Source organism: Ursus americanus, chromosome 33 (genome assembly GCF_024610735.1).
Source record: "Ursus americanus isolate L20-20 chromosome 33, mUrsAme1.1.p, whole genome shotgun sequence".
NCBI lineage: Eukaryota > Metazoa > Chordata > Mammalia > Carnivora > Ursidae > Ursus > Ursus americanus.
The window spans coordinates 28,368,028-28,391,783 of NC_142159.1; the positions used below are offsets into that span (position 1 = coordinate 28,368,028).

Below are 23,756 nucleotides of genomic sequence, written 5' to 3' on the forward strand. Positions count from 1 at the left end.
GTTGTAAAACTCTCATTGATCTTTGAGTGATCGTAGTTTTATTTTTTATGATTTGAAGTTTTGTTTTTAATCATTATATCTTAAATAGAAATATAAGCTTATTAGAGATAAATTATTTTACCACCATTTTTCATTCCCTGTTTTTTCCTTGGACATTTGAGGTTTATACTAAAGTATACTAAATGCCTCTAGCATTTTCCAGTACAAATTAACACAGTCATGTTGGTTTTTATAGGAAATGGCCTTGTTCAAGGAGGTTAGGTCTCTCCAAATTATTCCATCTTACTTGGTGCAGCCATTAAAGGCCAACTCTTCGACTCATCTGGCAATGAGTCAGATGGGCCTCTTGGCCCGGCTTCTGAAAGACCTGGGCACCGGGGGCACAGGCTTCACCATCGATAACGTGATGAAGGTAAGCGCGCCTCTGGTGTCACATGGTCGTGGCCTCGGCACTTGAGGTGGGCCTGGAGCATGGTGGGTGTCTAGTCAATGTTTGTTGCATGAATGAATGAATGACTTCAGAAAAATAGTCAGTGTCATCTAACAAAGGAGAGCAAGGCTTCCTGCTCCTCGTTCTGCCGTGAGTCTGTACGTACGTGCAGACGTCGGTCCGTGGTGGTGGACAGACCCTGAAGAGCCCGTGTCTGTAAGAGAGGACTGCGGTGTCACTGAGGACATCAAGTCTACGGGAGTGTCGAGCGGCTGAAATGGACAACCTGATGAAACCACAGACGTTCTGGGAGAGAAACTGCCAGAGCAAGGATTCCCTCCTGCCTGATTTCACGTGTGCTGGCAGCGAGCGCTGAGCGTGCAGCCAGCATCTCGGCCAGACGCGGAGCTGCAGCGCGCTCCCGACGGCTCATTTCGGTGCAGCCCGCACGTCAGCACTCCACGTTCGTTCCTGTCGGTGCGGGAAGGGGAGGGTCTCCCTTCTCCGTGGATTCCACGTGTGCCTTGACTCGGAAACCTGAACCGGGTCCTCACACAATCAAATGTATAATCAGGAAAGACAGGATCCTATGAGGCCACTTCCATTCATGTGTTTCCTCTGAGGACGTATGATTTAGACACTGAAGTAAATAAGCCTTTGAAACACTCCCTCCCTTGACTTCTGGAGCTCTGCACCCCACTTTCCCCACGCTTGGCCTTGTTGTCTGGGTCCCTTTTCTGGTTCTTCATCCTCCTGATCGCATTAACATGGGAGTGTCCAGGCCTCCGGTTCTCATTTCTGTGCACATACCTTCCCTCGGTGACCTCACCCGCACCTCCCCACCGTCCGTGGAAGACACAGTCTCTGCACATGCGCTTCCCGGCCACCTGACTCCTCAGGTAAGCCGTGTCCGCCTGACGTCCAGATGGAGCGCCTGCCCTCCTCTCCGACCCGCCCCTCCTCAGCCTTCCCTGTTTCTGTAAATGGTAACGCTGTTCTGTTTGCTCAGCAAGTGCTCTGGGCTCTTCCTTCGAATATATCCAGCTGCTGACCAGACCTCCCAGCTCTCTTGCTGCACTCAGGTCCAGCCCCTGTCATCGCTTGCCTGGCCGGCCACTGCCAGCTCCCCAGTGGATTTTTCTTCTGCAGTCACGTGGACCACCCACTTTCTTGCCTCCAAGTTCAGTTTCTTTGCTCCCCAGCACAGAACACAAAGCCTACCCCACATACCGGAATCCCTGTTACACGGTGCCCCGTTTTAAGATAGCTGCATTGACATCGGTCCCTTTGAGCTCCGCGGCACTATAGACATTTCAGCGGCGTAGTGCAGGGAACGTTCATTGCTCTCCCGCGTGGTCCCGTGTAGTTCGCGAGGGGAGAGGGCGCTCTGCCCCACGCGGGCCTTCAGGCCTCCACCTCCTTCCAGTAGGATGCCACCAGCCTTCTCACAACTCAATCACTGAATGGAGGAAGCGAGTGGAGGGTGGTGAGGGAGTCTTTACGGCCGGGCCGCTCCCACCTACCCTTCCCTGGACCTGAGCACACGTGGCCAGGAAGGGCGGCACAGCTGTGCACATGGAAGAAGGCAGCTGGCTTGTCGAGCACGTAGCTGTATTCAGGTCCACCTGCATGCTGGAAGGATGGATCCAGATGGAGGGAAAAGAGGAAACAAAGACACAGAAGTTGGAAGGAGGAGTCGGTTACTGCAGGAGCGAAGTCCCTGAATGGCCAAAGGGATTGGGCTCTGGCGTATACACAGCAGGGCTGGCTGCACGTGGAGTGGGGAAAACGTGTCCTCTCCACGGACGAAGTCTGCTCAAAGCCAGACTGGATAATGGAGGTTTGAGAGACAAGAAGGATGAATGAAATGCCCCCTTGACATCTGGGAAGGTGAACTGACCAGAAATGCCTCGGGTCAGGTCACTGTTCATTGCCCAGGGCCCCCATGGCACCTGTCATGGCAAGTCTGGCATGGGGCCAGTCAGCATGCTTCTCGAGTCTGCAAGCATGTTCAATTTGGCCCATGACTACACAGGAAGAAGGGGTCCTGGAAGTGACTTAGTGATGGACACGCTGGGCAGGAAAGACTTGAGGGAGGTGACAGACAGGAGAAGACAGTGGTGGGTCCGGAATAGACCGAAGACCCAGAGGGGGCTGAGGAATTGTCCAGGGAGGGAATACGAAAAAGTGGGAAAGGTAGGAGGTGACCCTCAGAGGTTGGGACCCCTAAGGCCGGGACTCCTAATGGCCATGCCACAGTTGGGGGTGCCGGGGTCCAGGGTAAAACCAAGAGCCTGTGGCAGGCTGAGACTGTGGGAAGTGAGAGGCTGGCGCCCAGAGCCCCACGGGGAGACATCAACTTACTGAGCATGGTAACGACCGCGTAGGACGGGATGAACGTATCATGGTAGGTCCTTGTGACAGAACACTGTAGAGCCTCTGAAATGGATCATGACAAACGAACGTCCCCGACAAAGGAATGTGGAGTCGGAGGAAAGAAAGTTTCAGAGAGATAAGCACAGTATACTGTTTAGAGTGTCGGACAAAAACCGCACATGTGTAACCAGCATGTGTATGCACACACACACACACACACACCGTACACACGGAAGCGTGCGTCTGGGTGGGAGCGCGCAGGCCGGCGTCAGGAGAGCCGTGCCTCCACGGAGCGCGGCAAGACCGTGGGGCCGGGGAGCCTTCTGTGGGGACTCATGGCATCACCACGGTGTTCCCTTAAAGACAAAGATCTGAAACAAACATGGCAAGATCATAACATCGGTTACTGTGGATGGTGGATGCGTGAAGTTTCTTATATTTCCTCTTCTCTGATTGGAATATTTTATAATATTTAATATGAAGTCTGCGGAAGGATATAACCTAAAGAATGTTTGTTGGCACGTTAAGTGGAAAAAGCAAAGCACAAAGATAGATAGATAATAGATAGATAGATAGATAGATAGTAGATAGATAGATAGATAGATAGATAGATAGATAGATAATAGATAGATAGATAATAGATAGGTAATAGATAGATTAGATAGATAGATAGATAATAGATAGATAGATAATAGATAGATAGATAGATAATAGATAGATAATAGATAGATAATAGATAGATAGATAGATAGATAGATAGATAGATAGATAGATAGATAGATAATAGATAGATAGATATCTCCAACATGAGCTCCACTGCGTGTGTGAGGCAAACACGGTGGGAAAAGCTCGGTGTCGTAATAGCCAGAACTCTGGGCCGTCGGCGGCAGTGGCGGGGGGGGGGGGGGCTTCTTTTATTTTCTTTTTCAAATTTTTATAATGTGCCTGTATTTCTTTTATGCTGGGGAAAAATAAACTGTTATTGTAAGAATCAGTAACCACAAGGACCCCTCCCAACTTTATGTTTAGTTTTCAGTGAGTGCCCTGGAGCACAGAGTGTATGAGGTTCGAGAGACAGCGGTTAGAGTTATTTTGGACATGTATAAACAGCACCGGGCTTTTATTCTAGAGTACCTCCCTCCAGACGACAGCACCACACGCAAGAATGTTCTCTATAAAACAATTTTTGAGGGATTTGCTAAAATAGACGGCAGACCTACAGATGCTGAAATTAGGGTAAGTCAACTTTTATGACATTATGACTTAATCCTCTATTGAAGTTATTTGGTCCATGAATAAACCAATAGATGACCCGAGAAGCTTCAGGTGCAGGAAGCCAGGGAAACGTCATCTCCCTGAGTTCAGATCCTGGCTCCCCCACGTTCTGCCTGTGAGACTCTCAGTTTCCCTATCTGTAAGTAGGAACAGTGACAGCCGAGAGGACGTGTGTGGTTTTATCTGTCCGTAAATATTTATCAGATTAATCTGGTGAAGGTACTTCGACCCCAGTTATGTTGTTAGTCTCAGTGACTGTCATAACATATAAGAAACATAATTCATATGCCGTAACGTTCTCCCAATTTCTAAGATTACCCTCAAAAGATATTCTAATGGAAAAATAATTTTCATACCAGGCACAGAAGAAAGCAGCTACAGAAGAAGCAGAAAAACGAAAGAAAGAAGAAATTAAAGCTTTACAAGGGCAGCTGGCCGCACTCAAGGACATTCAGGCCGAAGCCCAGGTCGGGAAGGCTGCCGCACCCTCACCCCTGCGCGTTCGTGGACGCCCTGAGTGCTCGTCCCACAGACGGATGCACGGCGTGCTTGCTTTCCTTTCACGGCATTACGCAGATGATATCTGTAGGCTTAGTTGCTTTTTTAAAACTAGTTTTGGGTCACATAAAAGGAATCTTTCATCAGCTAGTTTGAATTAGATACAGTCCAGGGAGTGGTATGAGCTGCTGGTGATCTCCTCTCTAAAGGAGGAGGCGGAGGGTAGATTTCGCATTCGGAGCTCCGAGCCTCCTTCAGAGGCAAAGGAGGACAGTAAGCTTGTGTGTGGAGATCTGATTCCCATGCATTGAAGAAGGCAGGTTTCAGGGAAGTGTTCCCCCTCAGGAAGCCTCTGGTCCTCACCCTCTGGGAGACGCCGTCTGGGGGTGACTGCCCTGCTTCTGGGACTTACACCCGTTTCACGACGTTCATTTTGTCATTCAGTTCCTTAAGTTGAAAGAAAAGGGGAAAGGGGGTGGGGAAGAGCTTACCAAGGAGCACGAGGTTTCAGGGGTGCAGGAAGAGAAGGTTCCAGAGTGTGCTGCATGGCACTGTGCCTATTGGTGACCCGACCGCACTGTGCCCGCAGCAGGCTGTTAGGAGGGCAGACCCCTCAGTGAGGGTGCTTACCACGGCTCAAAAAGAGAGAAACGCAACTGAGTGTGTGTTGAAGTGCCTGTGGCCCAGAGTCACAGTGACGCCTTCGGCGGTGCTGGCAGCTGGCAAGAACAGGACAGAAGGGGCCTTTGAGGAAGGGGGGATTCATGGGGATGGGGCCTCACACCATGGAGTCAAGGGTGGGCCTTCTTTTTTTTTTTTTTTTTTTTTAGAATTTTATTTATTTATTTTGAGCAAGAGAAGGGGTGAGAGGCAGAGGGAGAAGCAGGCTCCCCGCTGAGCAAGGAGCCTGATGTGGGGCTCGATCCCAGGACCCTGTGATCATGACATGAGCCAAAGGCAGACACTTAACCCCTTGAGCCCTCCAGGTGCCCCCCCCGAAGGTGATTCTTTAAGACAGTCATGTTTGGTCCGATTCTCATAGCCGCCCACTGAAGCAGGTCTGGCAGGTGCTCCTGATTTTTCCTAATGTTATACAAATGGAGAAACAATTTTTATTTTATTTATTTATATTTTTAGAGAGGGAGAAACAGCGTGAGCAAGGGAAGGGCAGAGGGAGAGAGAATCCCAGGCAGGCTCCACGCCAGCTCAGGGCCCAACACAGGGCTCGATCTCAGGACTCTGAGCCATAATCAAGAGTGAGACCTTAACGCACTGAGCCACCCAGGCACCCCAATGAGGAAACAAATTTTTAAAACTAAAGTGACTTACCCAAAGCACAGACCTCTCAGTGGTTAAGCCAAGACAGCCGGGCTGTGCTCTTACACCCACCCCCCCCCCCATCACGGTGCAGCACCGAGCTGCAGTGAGCCCAGCCTCAGATGCTGTGGGTGCTGCTGAGGTCACGCCCCCCCCCCATAGATACCTGTGGAAACGGTGCTGGGAAACCTTGTCCTTCAGCTGTCCGGGAGCACCTTCACCAGCTCATCTCCATCCAAATCATGTTTGCTGAGCACCTGCTGTGTGCCAGGCGCTGTGCTGGGCTCTGGAAATAAGCAGGGAACAGAACCAAGTGGCCCTGGGCCACTGCTCCAAGAGGAAGAGACAGGGAAAGAAAAAGTAACACAGGGTGGATGGCACGGCGGAGGCAGACATCGGCCTGCGTGTTAGAAGGACTGCTGAGGACTATGGTATCTCTTCCTCTGTTGTTTTTACCATGGTGAGATATTCGTAGCATATTTCCCATTTTAACCCTGTTTACACATACAGTCCTGTGCCATTCAGTGCATTCACAGGGTTGGCACTGTGCCCACCATCCTGCTCCAAAACTTCTGTGAATGACAGAGTATTTTTAGATTGCCTGATTGCTCCTGAGTTTTAGAAAAAAGGATTTAAAAATTACTGATTGGTTTCCTAAGCTATTCAAAGCATCGATAAGGTAAAACTTGAACTAAAATTCAGCTTTCGGCATTGTTTACACTGTCTCCCTGCAAAATGCACAAACCCATCTCTCTTAAGAAGTTTTGATGCCTAAAGTACAGTCCCGCTAAGTTTGCTTCTGTGTAGGCATACAAATCGTGTGAGCCGCGTGCCAGCTTCTCGTTAATCTGTTACCCCCCAGCTCTAAGACTGTTCTGGTGTGCGCTTCCTGCTCCATGGCTGGCTGTGACAGAAGTCACTTACTGGGACATGAAGCTTAATTCTCTACAAATCCAGCAGACAGCACCCGTGTTTGTAACATGTCACTTAAATGCTACGTGTAGGGCCACCCACTGTCCCTGTTCTCTGAAAGTCCAAGAAGGCCCTCAACCCCCGCCCCCCAGGCCAGGCTGGTTGGTGCCCAGGGTGCTGTGAGGCGCTCACCACACGGTCAGGCTTCGTAGGGACGATAGCAGTGTCCAGAGAGCCGGCGAGGAAACGTGCTAACGTGGCTCCCAGAGCTCTGGGGCGGGGGAGACTGTGGCGGGAAGGCCTGAGCCCCCACACGGCTGGCCACCAGCAGTGACACTCAGCTGCTCCTAAGGGACCCCTCTGTCCACTCCGCCGCTTGGAGCTCCCCTGCATCCTTAGCACCCCAGACACGGGGTGTCTGACACAGGAAAGGAGCCTGGCGGGAAGAGCGAGGCCCAGCCCACCACACTGATGGCTGCCTTGCTGCCCGGCGTCTGCCTGGGCACGGGAAGGCTGCAATGCCAGGTTATCCATTTAGTCCACAAGCGTGCTGGGGACAGTATGCCAGGGAACAGAACAGACAAAAATCTCCATCCTTGGGGACGCTCGTCTCTTTTAGGGGCGTCAGTGATCAAGATACATGAGGGATTGCATGGGGGTGTGGTGGGGCCGAGGAGGGGCTGCCAGCTGACACCTTGCTCTGGGGAGGCCTCTCGGGCAAAAGCCTGGGTGAGAGGAGGAGAGGGCCAGAGCTTGTGTGCCAGGACCCCTGGAGGGGCGGCTGGAGCCAGGTGGCTGGTGTACAGAGAGCGCTGCAGACAGGAGATAAGTGGACAGGTGAGCCAGGAAGCCGGCTGAGTCCCAAGCAAAAGTACACCAGCCTGCCGGGGCACTCACGGGCCCGCCAGCCGCTGCTGGGAGGGCCCCCAGAAGCAAGGCCCCGACCTGGCAAGAGGAGGCCTGGCCTGGGTGTGCTCGAAGTCCAGCCTCGGCTCTGCTGGCGGCCTGACGGAGGCTGAGTGGGCAGAAGGGGAGAAGTACGAGATCTCTCCCAGGGTGCTCCTGGGGCTCTGGAACCTGGTCTGTGACCGGGCAGCCCACGGCAGCAGCTCAGCCTGCTCAGGAGAAGCTGGGTCCTGGGACCCCAGGGAGAGAGGGCTTGAACCCTTGGTCATCCACAGAGAGGGCTTGTGAGCCTGGGAGCCGGGACGAGCACCCCTGGTGTGAGGAGCCAGGAAGGGGGAGGCGGCTAGGAGACGGGGCTCATGGGTCACCCCCGGCGTCGGTGGAGAAGGGTGACAGTCCTGTGCTGCCCAGAGCCCACGGGCACTGAGGACGGTGAACCACTGGGAAGCGGCAGCGGGGACAGGAGCCCGTTGTTGGGGCTTGTGAGGGGAGGGCACACGTGTGGGCATGGACGGCTCATGGAGCTGTGTTACTTGTTGGTAGAAAGTCTGAAAACAGAAGAACTTACTTTTGGCGTCAGAACGTGCCCTGGACGGACTCACTGTGCAGCCCTCTGTCTCTGATCTTTCCGTTTTTGTTCTTAGGGGAACGAAGGCCCCTCGGTGGAGGCGGAGAGTCGGGGTAGGTGCTGGGCCTGGGGACTGTCAGCAGCGGGCACCTCGTTCCCTGAGCAAACACCCGGGGAACGTAATGAGGTTAACACGACCCTTATCGGCTAGTACGCTTTTTTTTTTTTTTTTTTAAGATTTATTGATTTGAGAGAGACAGAGCGCTCAGGAGCACAAGTGGGGGGGGAGCAGACGTCCCACTGAGCGCAGAGCCCAACACAGGCTCGACCCCATGATCCGAGCCAAGACCAAGAGGCGGACCCTCAACCGACTGAGCCCCCAGGCGCCCCTCAGCTTGTAGCTTCTAAATGTGTTTCACACCAAACCGGTGGCTAAAAATGCGAGAGTAATTTTTACAGAAAGTTATTTTAAATGCTTTCGTTTTTCATTTCAGACACGCAAGGAGGGAAAGCAGCCCCACCTCCGGCTCCAGAAGTCCCCGGGAGTCACTGTTTAGATAAGTGAGTAGGGGTGGCCTGAGCCTGTGCTGTGGGGACTGAAGGGACTGGCCGCGTGCAGATGCCACGAAGTCAGTGTGTTCTCCAGCGCAGTGGGATTACGTGAGCGAACCGGCTCTTCTCGGTCATTCATAAAGGTGGGGAAGCGGCCCTCCCGACTGCCGGGCGTTCCCGCCGGGAGAGCCAGGATGCCTTCCCGCTTTGCCCCCAGAGAAGTCAGCAGCCCATTGTCAGAAGTGCTGTTAAAGGCCCAGAATCCTGTGACAGCAAAATCCTTTCCCCGTGCGGCCCCCACAACAAATCTCCAGGCATTTCAGTAAAATATCTTTGTTCTCGCGACTTAAGTAGCGTCTGTGCTTGATTATGCTGACAGGTTAGAATTGGAAGGGACCTCGAGCTCAGGCGTCACAAACACCGGCTCTTCCTACAGCGCACTAGCGGGCTGAACCCCCGCGGACCCTCCAGCAAGGTCCCCCGGGGCCGCCCGCGGACAGGGCAGGTGTGGTGTTTCAGGCGACATCCCTGCCTTCATCTCCGGCTTCTGTTCTCTTGCAGTCTGTGCATCTTCTGTGGGGAAAGGAGTGAGTCCTTCACAGAAGACGGCCTGGACCTGCACTACTGGAAGCACTGCCCCATGCTGACGAGGTGCGCCCACTGCAGACAGGTCAGTCCCCCTGCTGACCAGGTGCGCCCACCGCAGACGGGTCAGTCCCCGTGCTGACCAGGTGCGCCCACCGCAGACGGGTCAGTCCCCCTGCTGACCAGGTGTGCCCCCCGCAGACGGGTCAGTGCCCGTGAGGACAGCCCCGGCTGCAGCCTTTTGCAGCTGGATGGAGGGCTCCCCAGTGTGTGTGCGGGCTGGCGGGGGAGGACTGAGCTGTGTGCGAGCCGGACGAGCTGGCCGGCGGGGCAGCACACGCTGCAGCGTTCTCGGACACAGGCATCCTTCTGCGTTTCGGGATGCAGGTGGTGGAGATCTCCAGCCTGACGGAGCACTTGCTGACGGAGTGCGACAGGAGGGACGGGTTTGGGAAGTGTTACCGCTGCAGCGAGGCCATCCTGAAAGAAGAGCTGCCCAGACACATAAAAACGAAGGAGTGTAACCGTGAGTGCGGCTCAGGCAGCGCCTCCGTGTCCGCGGTGCCCTGCCGGGTTGGGGGGGGGGACCCCGCTGCAGAGGGGGCGTCGGTCAGGTGTCTGCTGCTCCTCGGGCCGCTGTCGCGGAGGAACTGAATCTTGTCTTATTGACACCACTGCAGCTGCCAAACCAGAGAAGCTGGCAAACCGGTGTCCTCTGTGCCATGAGAACTTCTCACCCGGAGAAGAGGTGAGGGCCTGACGCGGGCCGCGAGCCAGCACGGGGTGGCCAGCGCCGTGCAGGGGACGGTGACGAGGTTGTCAGGGCTGGGCCGCAGGCGGGGGACCGTGAGTGTTCGGGGAGCACCCTGCCCTGTTCAGTGCCGCCCGAGCGTTCCCTGTGCTGAGCTGCCTGCTCGGGTCCCCTCCTGCCGCCGCCCTAGACCCTCTGCGGGGGCCTCGGCTCTGGGGGCCGATCGTGACGGGCTTTGGCCTCTGTCTGGTCCCCACGCTCCTCTGGGCGCTGGGGCCCCTGATGGCAGCTAGGCTGGACCACAGCACGCCGGTCCCTCCTCATTACTGAAACCGAGCCCGGTGCCGTTTGAAATTGCACCTCACGGGTGACTGCGGGCTCTCCTCCCTTCCCTCCGTCCGCCACGCCGTGACTCCAGTTCAGTGCGCGAGGGGCAGGACCATCCTCCATGTGCCGGGCAGTCCACCGCTGTGTCCTGTGGCCGGGCTGTCCTGTCCCAGCTCTGGGACGTGTGCCCACGAGACGACGGCTCAGACCCAGTGCGCTGTGCAGAAACCAAACAGTCAGCCCTGTACCCGTGCAGTTGTCCCAGCTCGTCCTCTCTCTCAGAAAGTGTCAATACTATCAAGTCCCCAGCAGAGCAGAGGCGCCTGCAGGCAGCCTTCACGTCCCGTCCGCCGCTTGACTGACGGTGGGCTCTCGTTTCATCTGTACCCCACCCGTGGGCCCCTTCTCGTGCTCCCTGGAGGCACAGCCAGCAGCGCGTCCCTTCCTCTGTAAATGCCCTGCCACGGAGCTGCACCAGCAGCGTTGAGTTTTAAAACTTAGTTCTCCTGCGGCTGTTCCTTAGATGCTCGCGCGTTCTTCCATAATAGACGGGGGTTTTTCAGTTAAGTCTTGTAATGACATAAAATGCTTTGCTCGTCCCAAAGTCTATAAAATGGGACATATTCAGGGAACGGAGAGCAGCTGCTGTCCCTGCCCCTGCTCACCACCCTCCTTCCTTACGGGCTTCGCCTTTTTAAAAGGTACATAAGCAGTTCTCACGTGCGCACACTCTCGCGTGCCGTTTAGTTTTAGAATTTAGGGGCCTTTGCATTTCTGTTCTGATTGCTCCCGTGACACTCATGCTGCCTGTGACACCCCATCCCCTCCTCTGGCTGCTGTGTACTGTGGGGGCTCTGAGCCTTGCAGCCCTCGGCTCCTCTTCCTGCGAGCCCTCCTGTCCCCAGCGCCCGACCGGGAGCGGCAGCCGGGCTCACAGCTACGAGGCGGTCAGCAGGCCTCTCGTACTTCCCCTCTGCTTGCTCAGAATTCAGTCCTCCGTGCCAGGAAGCAAATCGCCACACACTTTCTGAGGGCACAACCGACTGTCTCGTCTGCTCGGGGTCTCACCAGGCTGCGTTCCCATCTGCGGGCCAGGCTGGGCTCGGGAGGGACAGTCCACGCTCACCCAGCTGCTGGCAGAATTCTCTTTGTCATTAGAGGACTGAAGTCCCTGCTTTCTTGCTGGCCGTCCACCAGGGGCCACTCTCCACTCCTGGAGGCCACCCCACAGCCCCATGCCCCGTTTGCTCCCTAAGCCTCCACGTTGGCGCCACTCCCGTGACAGCGCTCCGGGCACCCGGTCGGGCAGGAGCCGTGGCTGCCCCTCATTTCAGCTCTGGCGGGAGCTCATCTCACTTGTGCCCTTGGTGGCCTGGCGGACACACCGTGTGCTTCTCCCTTTGTTGCAGGCGTGGAAAGCTCACCTCATGGGCTCGGCGGGCTGCACGGCGAACCTGCGTAAGACCCGCGTGCTGCACAAGGCGCCCGCCCTGCCGCCGGGTAAGGGCCGTGCCTGCCGGCACCTCGGCACCCATGTGGTGGGGTCCCCGCCCCTCTGTTGTCACTTAGTCTCTGTGTCTTGCCTTGGGCGCTTAGTGAGGAGGCCTACTGTGTGACCAGAACTCTCTCTGTCAGCACCAGACCCTTGCACAGATCCTGCCCGTCCCGGAGGCCCCACGAGGGCGTCATCAAGGCAGCAAACCCAGCCCCCGGGTGTTCCTCAGGGGCAGACCCTGGTTCTCGGCGTCTGTCTGCACCACCAAACCGGAGTATTTAGAAACACAAAGTTAAATAGTAGATTCACAGATGATGCCACTACCCGTTTTATAAATCGTAATTTTCACTATTTTATGTTAGACTTAGAATGCCTTACAAGGAAATATATTTTCCATTAGAAAATTATTCCTGACCAAAACACTGTTGGAGGCACAGCTTTCCATTAGGGGCGAGCAGGAAAGTCACCAACACGAGTGTGACGAGACGTGGGTCCTGGGCTCCGTCCGTGGCAGGCGCCCTGCCAAGGGCCTCGCAGCAGCCTCTTCCGTAAACGAGGAATACGGGCCCTTGGAGGGCCGCCGAGGTTCCTCAGCCCCACACGGAGTTCCAGTCCTGCGGCTGCTCCTTTCCTTCGTCCCTGGAGCTGAGTTTCTGAAGCCAGCAATGGGCGGTCGGCTCCGGGCTCTTCCCTCCATCCCTGACGTCAGGCCCTTCCTCTGAGCCCTTTTCCTTCCTCCTCTGCGGGCTCAGGTGCACGTCCTCAGCAGGTGCGGCCGGTCCTCGCGCCTGCCCTGCTCAGCCCGGCCCCCCGCAGACCGAGGGGCCACCGTGCCTGCACCGCGGCCTCGCGCTCTGTTCGTGTCGTGTCCCTCCTGACACGGTGCCTGTGTTTTGTGTGTCTGTGTGTCCAGCAGGGAAAGGCCCAGCCATGGCCAAATCGGGGACCTCAGGATCAAAGGTCGGAAGCAAGATCCCTACCCCGAAGGGACTGAGCAAAAGCTCTGGCAGGACATACACCAAGCGGTGACGTGACGCGTTCTGTCTCCTTTGTCCTCACGAGGGCCTGAGCAAGTTTCCTGCCTGTGAACCATTTGTCCTAAAACCCGTCCTTGGACGTGGTCCCTCGGCCCCGCGTGCCCGAAGAACCCGCATGCCGGAGTTAGGACCAGACCCGCCGCAGCTCACGCAGCCAGGCTTCTGACCTCCCAGCCCCGTGTGACCCAAAGAGCATCGGTCTGTTTGAAGGGCAGCGACACCGTTGCCCGGAGGGTCCGCCCGCGGAGGGTGTAGCGCGAGCACAGCGCCCTTTAGTCACGCGCTTGCGGTGATTTCCATAAAGGCTTCCCCGTGAACCTTGTGCTGTTGGTCTCTCACACGTGGGCCTTGGCCCCCCGCGCAGCGGTCACCGGCCGGAGAGACGGCGTGCACGAGTCTCACCTGGCGCCTTCCCCCCCAGGCACGGTCTGCCCCCCCCCGCCCCCCGCCCAGCACAGCTCCTCACCTGTGTCTGCGGAGCCCGCGCTCCCCCGTCACAGGTCACCGAGCATGGGTCCCCCTGCAGCACTCGCCCGGCGCGGGGTCTGCGGCCGTCCCCCCCGTCAGGGCAGTGCCCCCGGGGGAGCTGAGGTTGTCGCTGCTGTGCGTGCTCACGTCCCTTACGTGCGTGCCCCCCCCTGGCGCCTGATTGTCCTGTGCTCACCTGACCACTCGTGTAGGTCGGAACAACCCTCTTAAACCCTAGAGGCAGATGTGGCGCTGTTGACCCTGGCGCAGAGTAGCTTCTAGTTGCCGAACCATCACAAGTGAGCCTCCGGCACAGACCACAGAGCGTCCTCCTCGGGCCTGTCGCGCTGCCCCTCCCACGTCGACGCTGGAACTGGGACCGTGCGTTCATTTTCTCAGACGCGTCCTGTGATACTTCAAGCACCAAACATCACTTCCCAAGAAGAAACCAGACCTCGAAGTCCAGTCCCGTCTCCAGCTCCTGAGCAGCCATCCGGTCCTGGGGAGTGGCTGCGCCTGCTTCCCGTGCACGTGGCCGTGACGGAGCCAGTGCGTGTCTGAAGTCTGCTGGCAGTGGTCTCCCCGTGCAGGCCTGTTCCCCGCAGCCGAGCTTCCCGGGGACCCGAGGCGGCTGGCCCTTCCTGTCCCACCCTGTGGCCGGGGCGTACTTGGCCGTCCCCCTGAGCGTCAGGCAGGCCTTCAGAATGCCCATGAGAACTGGGTGCAATGGATGAAATGTGGACTATATGGTTAGCGTATAAATGTGTTTAATTCCCAACCGTGTGAAACAACAAAATGGATTTTAGGAAACCCCTAACAGCTGTTTGGGCAGTGTGCTCCCCGAGCACACTCACGTTGGTGGCCGTGAGTTTGCACGACTCACTCTCCATCTGGGCAAACTAATACCGTCTCGTATACAGCAAGAATAAGACTGAGAGAATTACCCTCAAAAACAATAACCAGTTAAAAAATCAGAAGTATATGGGGAGAAATCACGTAAACCTTCAGTGGACCGAGCAGAGTGCAGATGCCAGCCCATGACGCATGAGGCTTCCTGGCTCTGGGAACCGTGGCTCGACCTGCTGGCCCGTCCTCCACGCGAGGACCAGCCGCTTCCGTAACTAGAGCCGCGGTGACACGAGTTAGTGAAGGAATCACTCCTTCCTCTCCGATCAAAACTTTCAAATACATATGTCCTATTCTCTATATATTGTAACTTAAAAAATATTTGTAAAAATATTTAATTTTACTGATTGACAAACAAAATCAGGTGCATTTAAGACCAGTCAGCGTTGCTGGTTATGGAAGAATCGTGCATTTCTCTTGATCCCTGGCAGTGACTCATGGCTACTGAAAGCCTTACAGAGTTATACACTATTAAGGAACCACACGGAAAAGATAAAAATTTGGAAGGAACTGTAAGATCCCTTGGCCATTTATAAGTAAATATGTAAATTCAGAACAGGAATTAATAATTGACTTTTCATTCATGAATATGTTGTGGATATTTAACTATTTATTTCTATTATTTTCATATTTCAGAATATTTTATCAAGCTAATTTAAAAGAAATGTGTCTATAAATTTGGCATCAGAATACACATGTAAATACTTTTAATGAAAATTTACAGCTTTTTAATGTTTTAACATAGTTTTCTATTTGTCTTTATTTCGGGTACCAGAATTATAATATCTAACTAATATATTTTTGTTGTTACTTCAGGGCCTAGGGGTCACTTCACCCTGAGCATATTAACAAAATAAAAAGATCACTAAATGTTTTGTCACTTTTATTTCAAGATTACAATTACAAGGCAGACGGAGTGTCGTCTACTCTGGCCTGGCGCGCAGGCCGGGGCGCAGAGCCCAGAGCCCGGCCCCCAGGATGCCGGGTGCGTGTCCACACGAGCTTCCTGCTGAACCAGCTGAAGGACCCTCAGCCCCATGTGGGTTGGAGGAACCAGTTGCCCAGCTTCACCCTGTGAGAGAAAATCAGAATGTTCCTCAGACGGTCTCACTGTGCCCACTGCACGTCTCCACACCTGGTCCCCTTGGCCAGAGGGACGGCATCTTACTTTCAAATGAGTAAAAAGGCAGTATTTTCTTTGTTCATCTGTGGAGTGACTTTAAGCTTTTCTGTTTGGCGAATTGTAGAATTGCTTCCATTTTGAAGTTCTAATGCGCAGTTTTTTCCCTTCCACAAACACGTGTTAACGTAAAGCTGACAGCATCGCAGTCTCAATGGAACAATGACTTCGTTTTCTCTTCCTTTGGTGACTGGGGCACCTGCGTGGGGGAGGGGCCAAGTGTGTGTGCTGCAGAGTGTGGGACAAGAGCACAGGGTCCAGAGAAGCGCTCCACTCACCCCTGCAGAGGCGTGGGAGGAGGGGCCCTTCCGCGTGCTGCTGGAATTGGGTGTCGGTTCCTGCCGTTGCATATTGGCTCTTAAAAACCAGGAAGGCGGCGGGCCCAGATGAGAACTCTGGATCAGACCCGGGATGCCTGTGAACAACAGCTCATCCCTGCCTCGGTTTCCCCTTTACAGAGTGGAGCTGGGGAGATGGTGCTGATGAGGCCCAGCCTGGCCAGTGGGTCTGCAAGTTCGGCAAGGGAGCCCACCCCTAATTGGAGGCGCACCCCCGCAGTCCTTCGTCTCTCATTAGGCTGTGCCTGCAAGGGGTAGGAAGCAGGGAGACTGAGGCATGGACCCCCACCTGCCCAGAAAACCTCAGAACTCCACCAAGCTTCCAGGCCCCAGGCCCACCCACCTGAGCCCACTAGTGCTGGGATTGCAGGGGAGGGGCAGGGAGAGTGGGCAGGGCTGAGGTCAGACGCCCCATTGGGTGGAATTCCTTGTGCACGGAAGGAGCTCATCCCCAAGCGAAGCCTTTTTGTGGCCCCGGTCCTGCAGGTTGAGGACTTCCCAGGAGAGGCGTCCCTGGCTCCTCTCAGTGTCCCGGGACCAGTCCGGGAGAGGGAGGGGTGCAGGGTGCTGCCTGAAGGTGGGGGACATGGCAGGAACCACTGCTAGCGTTCTGGATAAAGTTCTCTCCCCATGGCGTAGGGAGCAACTTGGGAGTGCTGTTTACCAAATGCCGGGATCCTAGACTGGGGTGGGGGGTTCCCTGGTGGCTGGGGGAGGCAGGAGGGGGAGCCGGCAGGTGTCCAGGCTCCGAACCTCAGCCTGGGCGGGGCCAGGCCAGGAGCAGGGCCAGGAACAGAAAAAAATCACCACTTATGTTCTTCCTATTGAAAGTTTTACAAGTTTGCTTTTTAACACTGCCATCTGTAACCTACCTGGAGCTGTTTTGTATTTCCTGTTCCCAAATGAGGTAGAGATGTGTGAAACAAGACACACACACAACAGCTAAACGATGGGTCACCTGACTCCATTACAATCATGAAGACTGTGTCAAAGGTGCATTGAGACGCCTTTACAGGAACAGAAAACCAGAACCCATTTGTTCACAACGTGCGGCCAACAAAGAACTGGTACCGAAAAGACACAGAGAATTCCTACACAACACAGGAAAGGGCCAAGCAGGCCTCTGGTGGGCTCTGTGAGTGCAAATAGGTAAATAATTCCAGAACAGGGCACGGCAGGGATCTGTTGCTGCTGCCACAAGTTATCTCGAGCACAGGGACGAAGATCGGGGCTCAGCCAGGTGTGGGGGCCCCGAGGGGATCCACTCCTCGCCATCCCAGCTTCCAGAGGCGCCCACTTTCCCAAGCTCGGGGACCCTCTGTGCAAGGCCAGCCAGGCACCCCTGCTTCTCACACTGCTGTCCCCCTGGTTCTCGGCCTCCACCTTCCTCTTCTACTTGTAAGGCCCCTGTGGTTTCACTGGGCCCACAAGACCATCTCCCCATCTCGAGGTCCAAATACTTCAAATCCCCTGTGCCGCAAAATCTACCACATTCACAGGTTCTGGGGGGCGTGGACCTCTCTGGGGGCCGTCTTCCTGCCCACCACACGCCTAATGTCTGCATTGCTTTTCACAGCGGCCCTCACCACCTGGAAGATACACAGGAAAAGTTTAACAAAGATTAGTGGTGGTGATACCAGAAAAACAAAACAATACTAGCATATCCGTACTTATTTCACATAAAAACAGTATTTTCACCAAAAATGGCTCACAATTCATATGACACAAATACCAAGGCAACTTAACATCCAATGCATTTAAAATAACATACACTTGGGGCACCTGGGTGGGTGGCTCAGTTGGTGAAGCGTCCGCCTTCGGCTCAGGTCATGATCTCAGGGTCCTGGGATCGAGCCCCACGTCGGGCTGCCTGCTCGGCGAGGAGCCTGCTTCTCCTTCTCCCTCTGTCTGCTGTTCCCCCTCCTTGTGCTCTCTCTCTGTCAAATAAATTTTAAAAATCTTTAAAAAAATAAAAATAAATAAAATGACATAAACAAATTACAAAACATTAAATGAATCGTAAATTCATAAAGGTAAAGACTGTAATTCATCATTCAATAGATAAACTAAGGAAAAATTTATAAAAATATTAAAAATACACTAAGCAATATGCGAGTGGAAAAATACAATTAGTAACACATTCTTAAATGAAACAATATTTTCTTTTTAATATATGCGTGTGGAGTTATTCTTAGAAAGCATATTGTCAGCCCTAAGGGGTGACGGGAAGCAGCGGGAACGTCAGCAGCGTTCCTGGTCTCAGGGTATTGAACGCAATGGCCCGGAAGGAACAGGATCCCACGATCCCCAGGAACAGGGCATAGGTCAGGAGCCAGGAAAGTATGTAACTCCCAGTGCCCCTTCCTGCACCTGGCGATGGCCAGCACGCACATGCCGCTCCTCCCTTACCCCGTGACAGCCGCCCTGCATGCCTGCGCGTCTGGGAGAGTGCAGGCAGCTCGAGGGCTTCAAGATATTTGCCCCTTTGTACTCCTGTCCCACGCCTGGAGGCATCTGTCCTTGCTTTTCTGATAAGAACAAATGCTCAGTGCGGAATCCAGCTGGCGCTGCTCTCGCAGACGCGGTCCCGCACGGCGCTCAGATCCTTGTCTGAGAGCTTGATTTCCGTGCGTGACGACATTCGGCACCTGAACAGGGACTTTTTCAGGGCTCGAAATAATCCCCATCCTGCACGTCACTCCTCAAGCCCGAGAAAGGGAAACGACGTCCGCTACAACACTTGACACCTGACACGGAGCCACGATTGAACTCGCTTTTCTCTTTCTTTCAGGCACGTGGAATTTTACTTTCAATTTCTCTCTGATCTGTTTTTCTGTCTGTTATAAACGCGTCAGTTATGGGAACATCTTCCAGTAAGCAACAGGCTGTCCGTAGGGAGCAACTGCATCGGCCGCCGCTTTCTACGGGGCAGGAACTGATAGGACATAACGCAAGTGTGTCTGTAATAGGTCAGCTGGCCCCCGGGACCCGCCCGAGGGCTCTTCCTCAGCTGAGGGCTGGGGACGTGTGCGCAGACGGCTGAAAAATGCACTGGGTCCCCTTAAAGCTTCTCATTTGCATACATGGAATCTTTGCCCGATAGCTATCCACTCTTTACAGAAAAAAACCCACCCCATCTAGTTGGCAGGACCTCACTCCTCCCCCTTCAGATCGGCCAACGCCGCCCCGTCTCGGCAACAGCCCCGATGAATGGAACCCCCAACACCCCACCGGAGGCTCCAGTATTAACCCCCGATGGATCCCCTCCTCCGCCCTCTCTAGCGCGGAAAATAAAGGGGTCAAGGACACTGCCTGCTTCTCCGTGGTGGAGAAAACATTAAAGGAAGGCCAAGTACAGGAAGGCTTCATTGGCTGTCCTTGGGCCCAGGCACGAGCGCCACCCCGGGGTCATTTACGTTCCAGGTCTTCCAGGAGCCTCGGAGCGGCCGCGAGAACGGGCTCTCAAGTACTTCCACGAGGGGCATTATGGAAGGGACAGGTGGTGGAGATGACATGACCCCTTGGCACGGCAAACATCAATCAAAATGGTGGTTAACGCCACCCTGTATTCTTCACGGCTGCACGAATCTCGAGGTGCTGCTCGGATACCTGCCATGGGCAACCTGACAAATAACACGCCATTCCAAGGGCCTTCTAGGACTGTGGTTCGAAGGGCACGTCGGCAAGTAGCGGATGCGGCCCCTAAGCACGGCCCGGACTCCAGATTCTCAGACCCCATCTGGCTCCTTTGCTACGGTTCGGCAAGGAGCCAATGAACCCTGTATGACCTTTACAGAGAGACGACAAACTGCACAAACACTTCTGACGACACAACGGGCCTAGGAAATGCCAGTCAGCACCGCCAGAAGGGGCTGGCACCTTTAAGAGGCCAGCGCCCAAACGCTGTGGAAATGATGAGAGCCTGCCAAAATGCGGGCGCCGTCTCGTAGGGCAGTATTGCTCGCCTCCGCTTTGAGACCTCAAAAATGCTGTAAATGAGGCAAAGAGGGACGTTTTCAGAAACAAGGCCGACAACAAGAGCGGAAACGTCCCACTCAAAAATGCCCCAAATGTAAAAAGGGCTATCACTGGACTAACCAATGCCAGTCCAAGTCCGACTCGCAGGGAAACCCCGTTGGGAAACTTGAAGAGGGGCGCTGGTTCCCGAGCCCCCATGCAAACCGGGAGCCAATCCTCGAACCCAAACGCCCAAATGCGGAATGTCAACGCAAAGACATGGGTCCCCAAAACGTCCAACAACCCCTTCACCCCAGACGACACTGAGTGATAGACGTGCTCGCTGCAGACAGCGCAGGACTGGACCCGCCTCTTGCTTTGATGTGACCTTTAAAATGGTTGGGGAAGCAAAAAAGGCCCCCACAGGCATAGTTGGTCCTTTGCCACCCAGAAAAGCAGGAATAATTTTGGGGCACTCTAGCACAACTATCCAAGGCATATTCATTCTCCCCGGGGTTACTGATTCCGATTACAGAGGGGAAATTCAAATAACATTGACTTCTTTTACCGATACAGAAATACCGCCACAGACCGCAGCAGCACAGTCGCTCCTGCTTCCTTACTGGGCCCCCAAACAGTTAAAATAGACAAAGACATGATAAGGGCTTTGGCAGTACCAGTGCAAAGCAGGAGGCCTTTTGGGCTCTGCCCATCCAGGACACACGACCCACATTACAAATTACAATTGCAAAAAGAACTATGAAAGGCTTAATAGATCCTGGGGCCAACGCACCTGTCATTCAAGCCCAAGACTGGCCAACCGAAGTTCCCCTTGTGCCCACTTCACGAACTCTTACCAGAGGAGGGGGACAAGACAGTCCCCTACAAAATAAATTTGCTGTTGTATGCGCTGATATGGAAGGGCACCGAGCCATCACAAGACCTTTTGTCCCAAACATCCCTGTTTCTCTCTGGGGAAGAGACTTATGAAAGCAATGGAATCTTTCCTTGCAAACAGATTTATGCAGACGGCCATTGCTGCAGAAATGCCCCCACTCAAGCTGTCTTGGAAACCAGGTCCCCCTGCGTGGGTGGAGCAATGACCTGTAAAAGGGGACAAACTAAAACCCCTACTAAGCCGAGTGGAATTAACTCCTGGACGTAGAGAACCTTCGACCAGCCCACGGAATACTCCTCTCTTTTGTATCCCCCAAAGTCAGGCAAATGAAGATTGCTACATGATTCATGGGCAGTTAATGCTCAAATGATTCCCATGGGGCCCTTACAGTTTGGTCTTCCAAATCCTTCCTTACTCCCTTCAACTCAGTCTCATTGGGATTGATCTCCAAGATTGCTTCTTTACTATCCCCTTGCACCCCGAGGATAAAGAAAAATGTGCCTTCTCAGTCCCCACGATCGACAATCACAGAGCTGTCCAAAGACACCAATGGAAGAATCTGCCTCGGGGGTGGAGAAGAGCCCCCCCCGCCAGGTGTCAGTCTTTTGTCAGGGCAGCCCTTCAACCCACCAGAAATAGATTCCCACGCATACGGATTCATCATGACATGGAAGATATCTGCTTGCTTCAGATAATAACACCCTTCTCTGTACGTGTTTACGATTTCTTATTGATTCAGTCACCGCCGCGGGTTTGCTCACCGCTCCTGAGAAAACACCACCGGCAGCTCCACGGAGTATCTGGAGTATAGGCTCGCGTCGCAGACAGTCACTGCTCGACAGATCGCTGTCCATTTTCCGTCGCCACTTCACTTTTAGCTCACTCCTTGGGCACAGCTGCGTCCCACTCTAGAAATTCCTACTTGCCAGCTGACCTCCCTCTTTAACTTATTACAGGGAGATCCAAACCCTGCGTCCACACGATGGATGACGCCTCGAGGAAACCAACGAGATCTGTTATTCCAACGACGAACCTCTACTTTGTCAGACCGCAGAGATCGCTCTGTCCGCGTAACTGTCCTTGCCTTGAACACCCCTCACTCCCCTTACAGGGTAATCTGCCAAGTTCTGCCTGATAAATGCCTTGTTCTTGAAAGGCTTTTCCTCCCAGCCCAACCCAAACACAGGGTCGCCTCTCACCTCTCTCTTGGATTGCAGCTCCTATGAGAGGGTCGGAAAAGAATAATTCAGCTAACTGGTTTTGATCCCCAATATATCTACTAGGCATCAGCAAAGAAGAAAAGCACGACCTACGGATACATGATGGAAAGTTCCAAACTGCAGTGGCTAATTTTATGGGTCAATTTATCTTCCTATTGCCCTCAGATAAACGTATCCAGAGCCTTAAATATTTCCACCTGTCCTCCTACTCTCTCATTTCTAATAAACCCTTATCTGATGCTCTTACAGCCCCAAAGCAGCCGCAGGAGGGGCTGTAACATGGAAACAGGAATAAATGGAAAGAGGCCTACAGAGCTTTACCATATCCGCTCACAGGGCAGAACTGGCTGCTGCCATTCTTGCTCTAAAGGTCTTTTCTCGAACACCTCTTGATCTAATAACAGACTCCCACAATTACTGGGACCTCCCTGCCGCCGCTCTTAACACACACACTAACCGCCCTCTACTATGTCTGTTTCTTGAAGCTCGGTCATTGTTACAACACAGGCTTCCCCGTTGTTTGCCCTTCACGGGCAGTCGTTCTCATCAACCCGGGCCTCTTGCGGAGGGCCACAATCTTGCGGATTCCTGACTTACTGGATCTTAATTCTCCTCTGCCTTGGATTCTCACTCCTTTCTTAGCCAAGGGGCAGTCTCTCTTTCACAAGCAAAACACATCACACGCTTCTGTCCCAACCGCCAGTGATTTTCTTCTGCTCATCTTCCTGGAGGAGTCAGTCCCTGTGGTTTATCCACAAATCAACCATGGCAAATGGACATGACCCGTTTCCCCTCATTTGTTACTACTGCTACTTACCCTGGATATATATGGGCCTCTGCTCAGAGCGGTGAAGCTCCTCTCATGTCATCAGTCATCTTTTGCAATGCTTTGCCAAAATGGGCATCCCCCAAAAAACGTAAACAGACAATGGCCCAGCTTATATGCCCCATCGCATAACCCAATTGCTAAATACATGGGGAATCACACATTCCACTGGCATTCCCCCACAATCCTCCAGGTCAAGCCACTGTTGAACGTGCCAACAGTATCTTGAAACTACTGCATAAACAAAAAGGGGGAACTGAGGCCCCCAAAATGAGAGTAATGAAGGCACTGTTTACTATTAATCACTTACAACTAGACAAACATTTTAATTCGGCTCATTCAAAGCATTTTCGGGTTGAGGAACCCCTTCCCAAACTGCAAGTATGGTATAGACTGCCCAACGGCCGGCCACGGGGGAATGGCCCGGCACCTTTACTCACCTGGGGGAGAGGTCACGCTGCTGCACTTTCTCCACAAGGTCCTCTGTGGCCACCCGCTCGGCTGATAGCTGGCGCGAGGAACTCAAACACCGGCTTCCACGCTTCAGCCTGAGGTCGGTAACTCCACCAGCCGGCATGCCATCAGCCGAGAGGAGGAAGAATGAACCAACACCTATCAAAGACCTCTCACAGGGTGATGCAGAACAGGTCTTAGGGATCCCACTGGCAGCTCTCTTAGCCATCAGGGCTGTAGCCGCTACCACGGCAACCACTGCCACATCTTTGGCTCCCTCCCTCCAAAGGGCACAACAAGTGCATTCATATATGCAAAACACTACAACTGATTTAGAAGAACAGGTCGAAATTAACAAATTTTAGCTAGACTGCTGGCTTTAGAAGCCGCTGTTGTCTGGTTAGGAGAACATCACCAAGCACTCTGGACCAGATCCCAATTAACCTGGGACTCGGAGTTGACATCCTACTGCATTACTTCA

At 53.9% G+C, this 23,756-nt stretch overlaps 1 protein-coding gene and 1 long non-coding RNA gene across 7 annotated transcripts in view; one reads left to right on the forward strand and one right to left on the reverse strand.

The window, feature by feature from the left end:
* The window catches only part of CEP104 (centrosomal protein 104), a 33,390-nt gene extending 18,236 nt beyond the window's left edge, over positions 1–15,154 (forward strand). The window contains exons 13-22 of one of the 2 annotated variants that reach the window (XM_045803504.2): positions 236–412; positions 3,836–4,042; positions 4,441–4,548; positions 8,359–8,395; positions 8,777–8,843; positions 9,396–9,504; positions 9,807–9,945; positions 10,100–10,167; positions 11,907–11,997; positions 12,906–15,154. In XM_045803504.2, coding sequence (XP_045659460.1) covers positions 236–412; positions 3,836–4,042; positions 4,441–4,548; positions 8,359–8,395; positions 8,777–8,843; positions 9,396–9,504; positions 9,807–9,945; positions 10,100–10,167; positions 11,907–11,997; positions 12,906–13,021 — 1,119 coding nt within the window. In that variant the 3' untranslated portion in view covers positions 13,022–15,154. The remainder of the gene's footprint in view (positions 1–235; positions 413–3,835; positions 4,043–4,440; positions 4,549–8,358; positions 8,396–8,776; positions 8,844–9,395; positions 9,505–9,806; positions 9,946–10,099; positions 10,168–11,906; positions 11,998–12,905) is intronic. The other variant, XM_045803506.2, reaches the window with a different exon arrangement.
* A 119-nt stretch (positions 15,155–15,273) lies between these two features.
* Positions 15,274–23,256, reverse strand: LOC123796146 (uncharacterized). Of its 5 annotated transcripts, none has more exons than XR_015722710.1 (6): positions 22,594–23,256; positions 21,538–21,769; positions 17,693–17,858; positions 15,862–17,510; positions 15,572–15,782; positions 15,274–15,475 (listed from the first exon to the last, which is right to left on the reverse strand). It is a non-coding gene; the product is annotated as an uncharacterized LOC123796146 (long non-coding RNA). The 5 variants fall into 5 exon arrangements; XR_015722709.1 differs by having other exon boundaries at positions 21,538–22,085; XR_015722708.1 differs by having other exon boundaries at positions 21,976–23,256.
* Between the last annotated feature and the right edge of the window lie 500 nt (positions 23,257–23,756).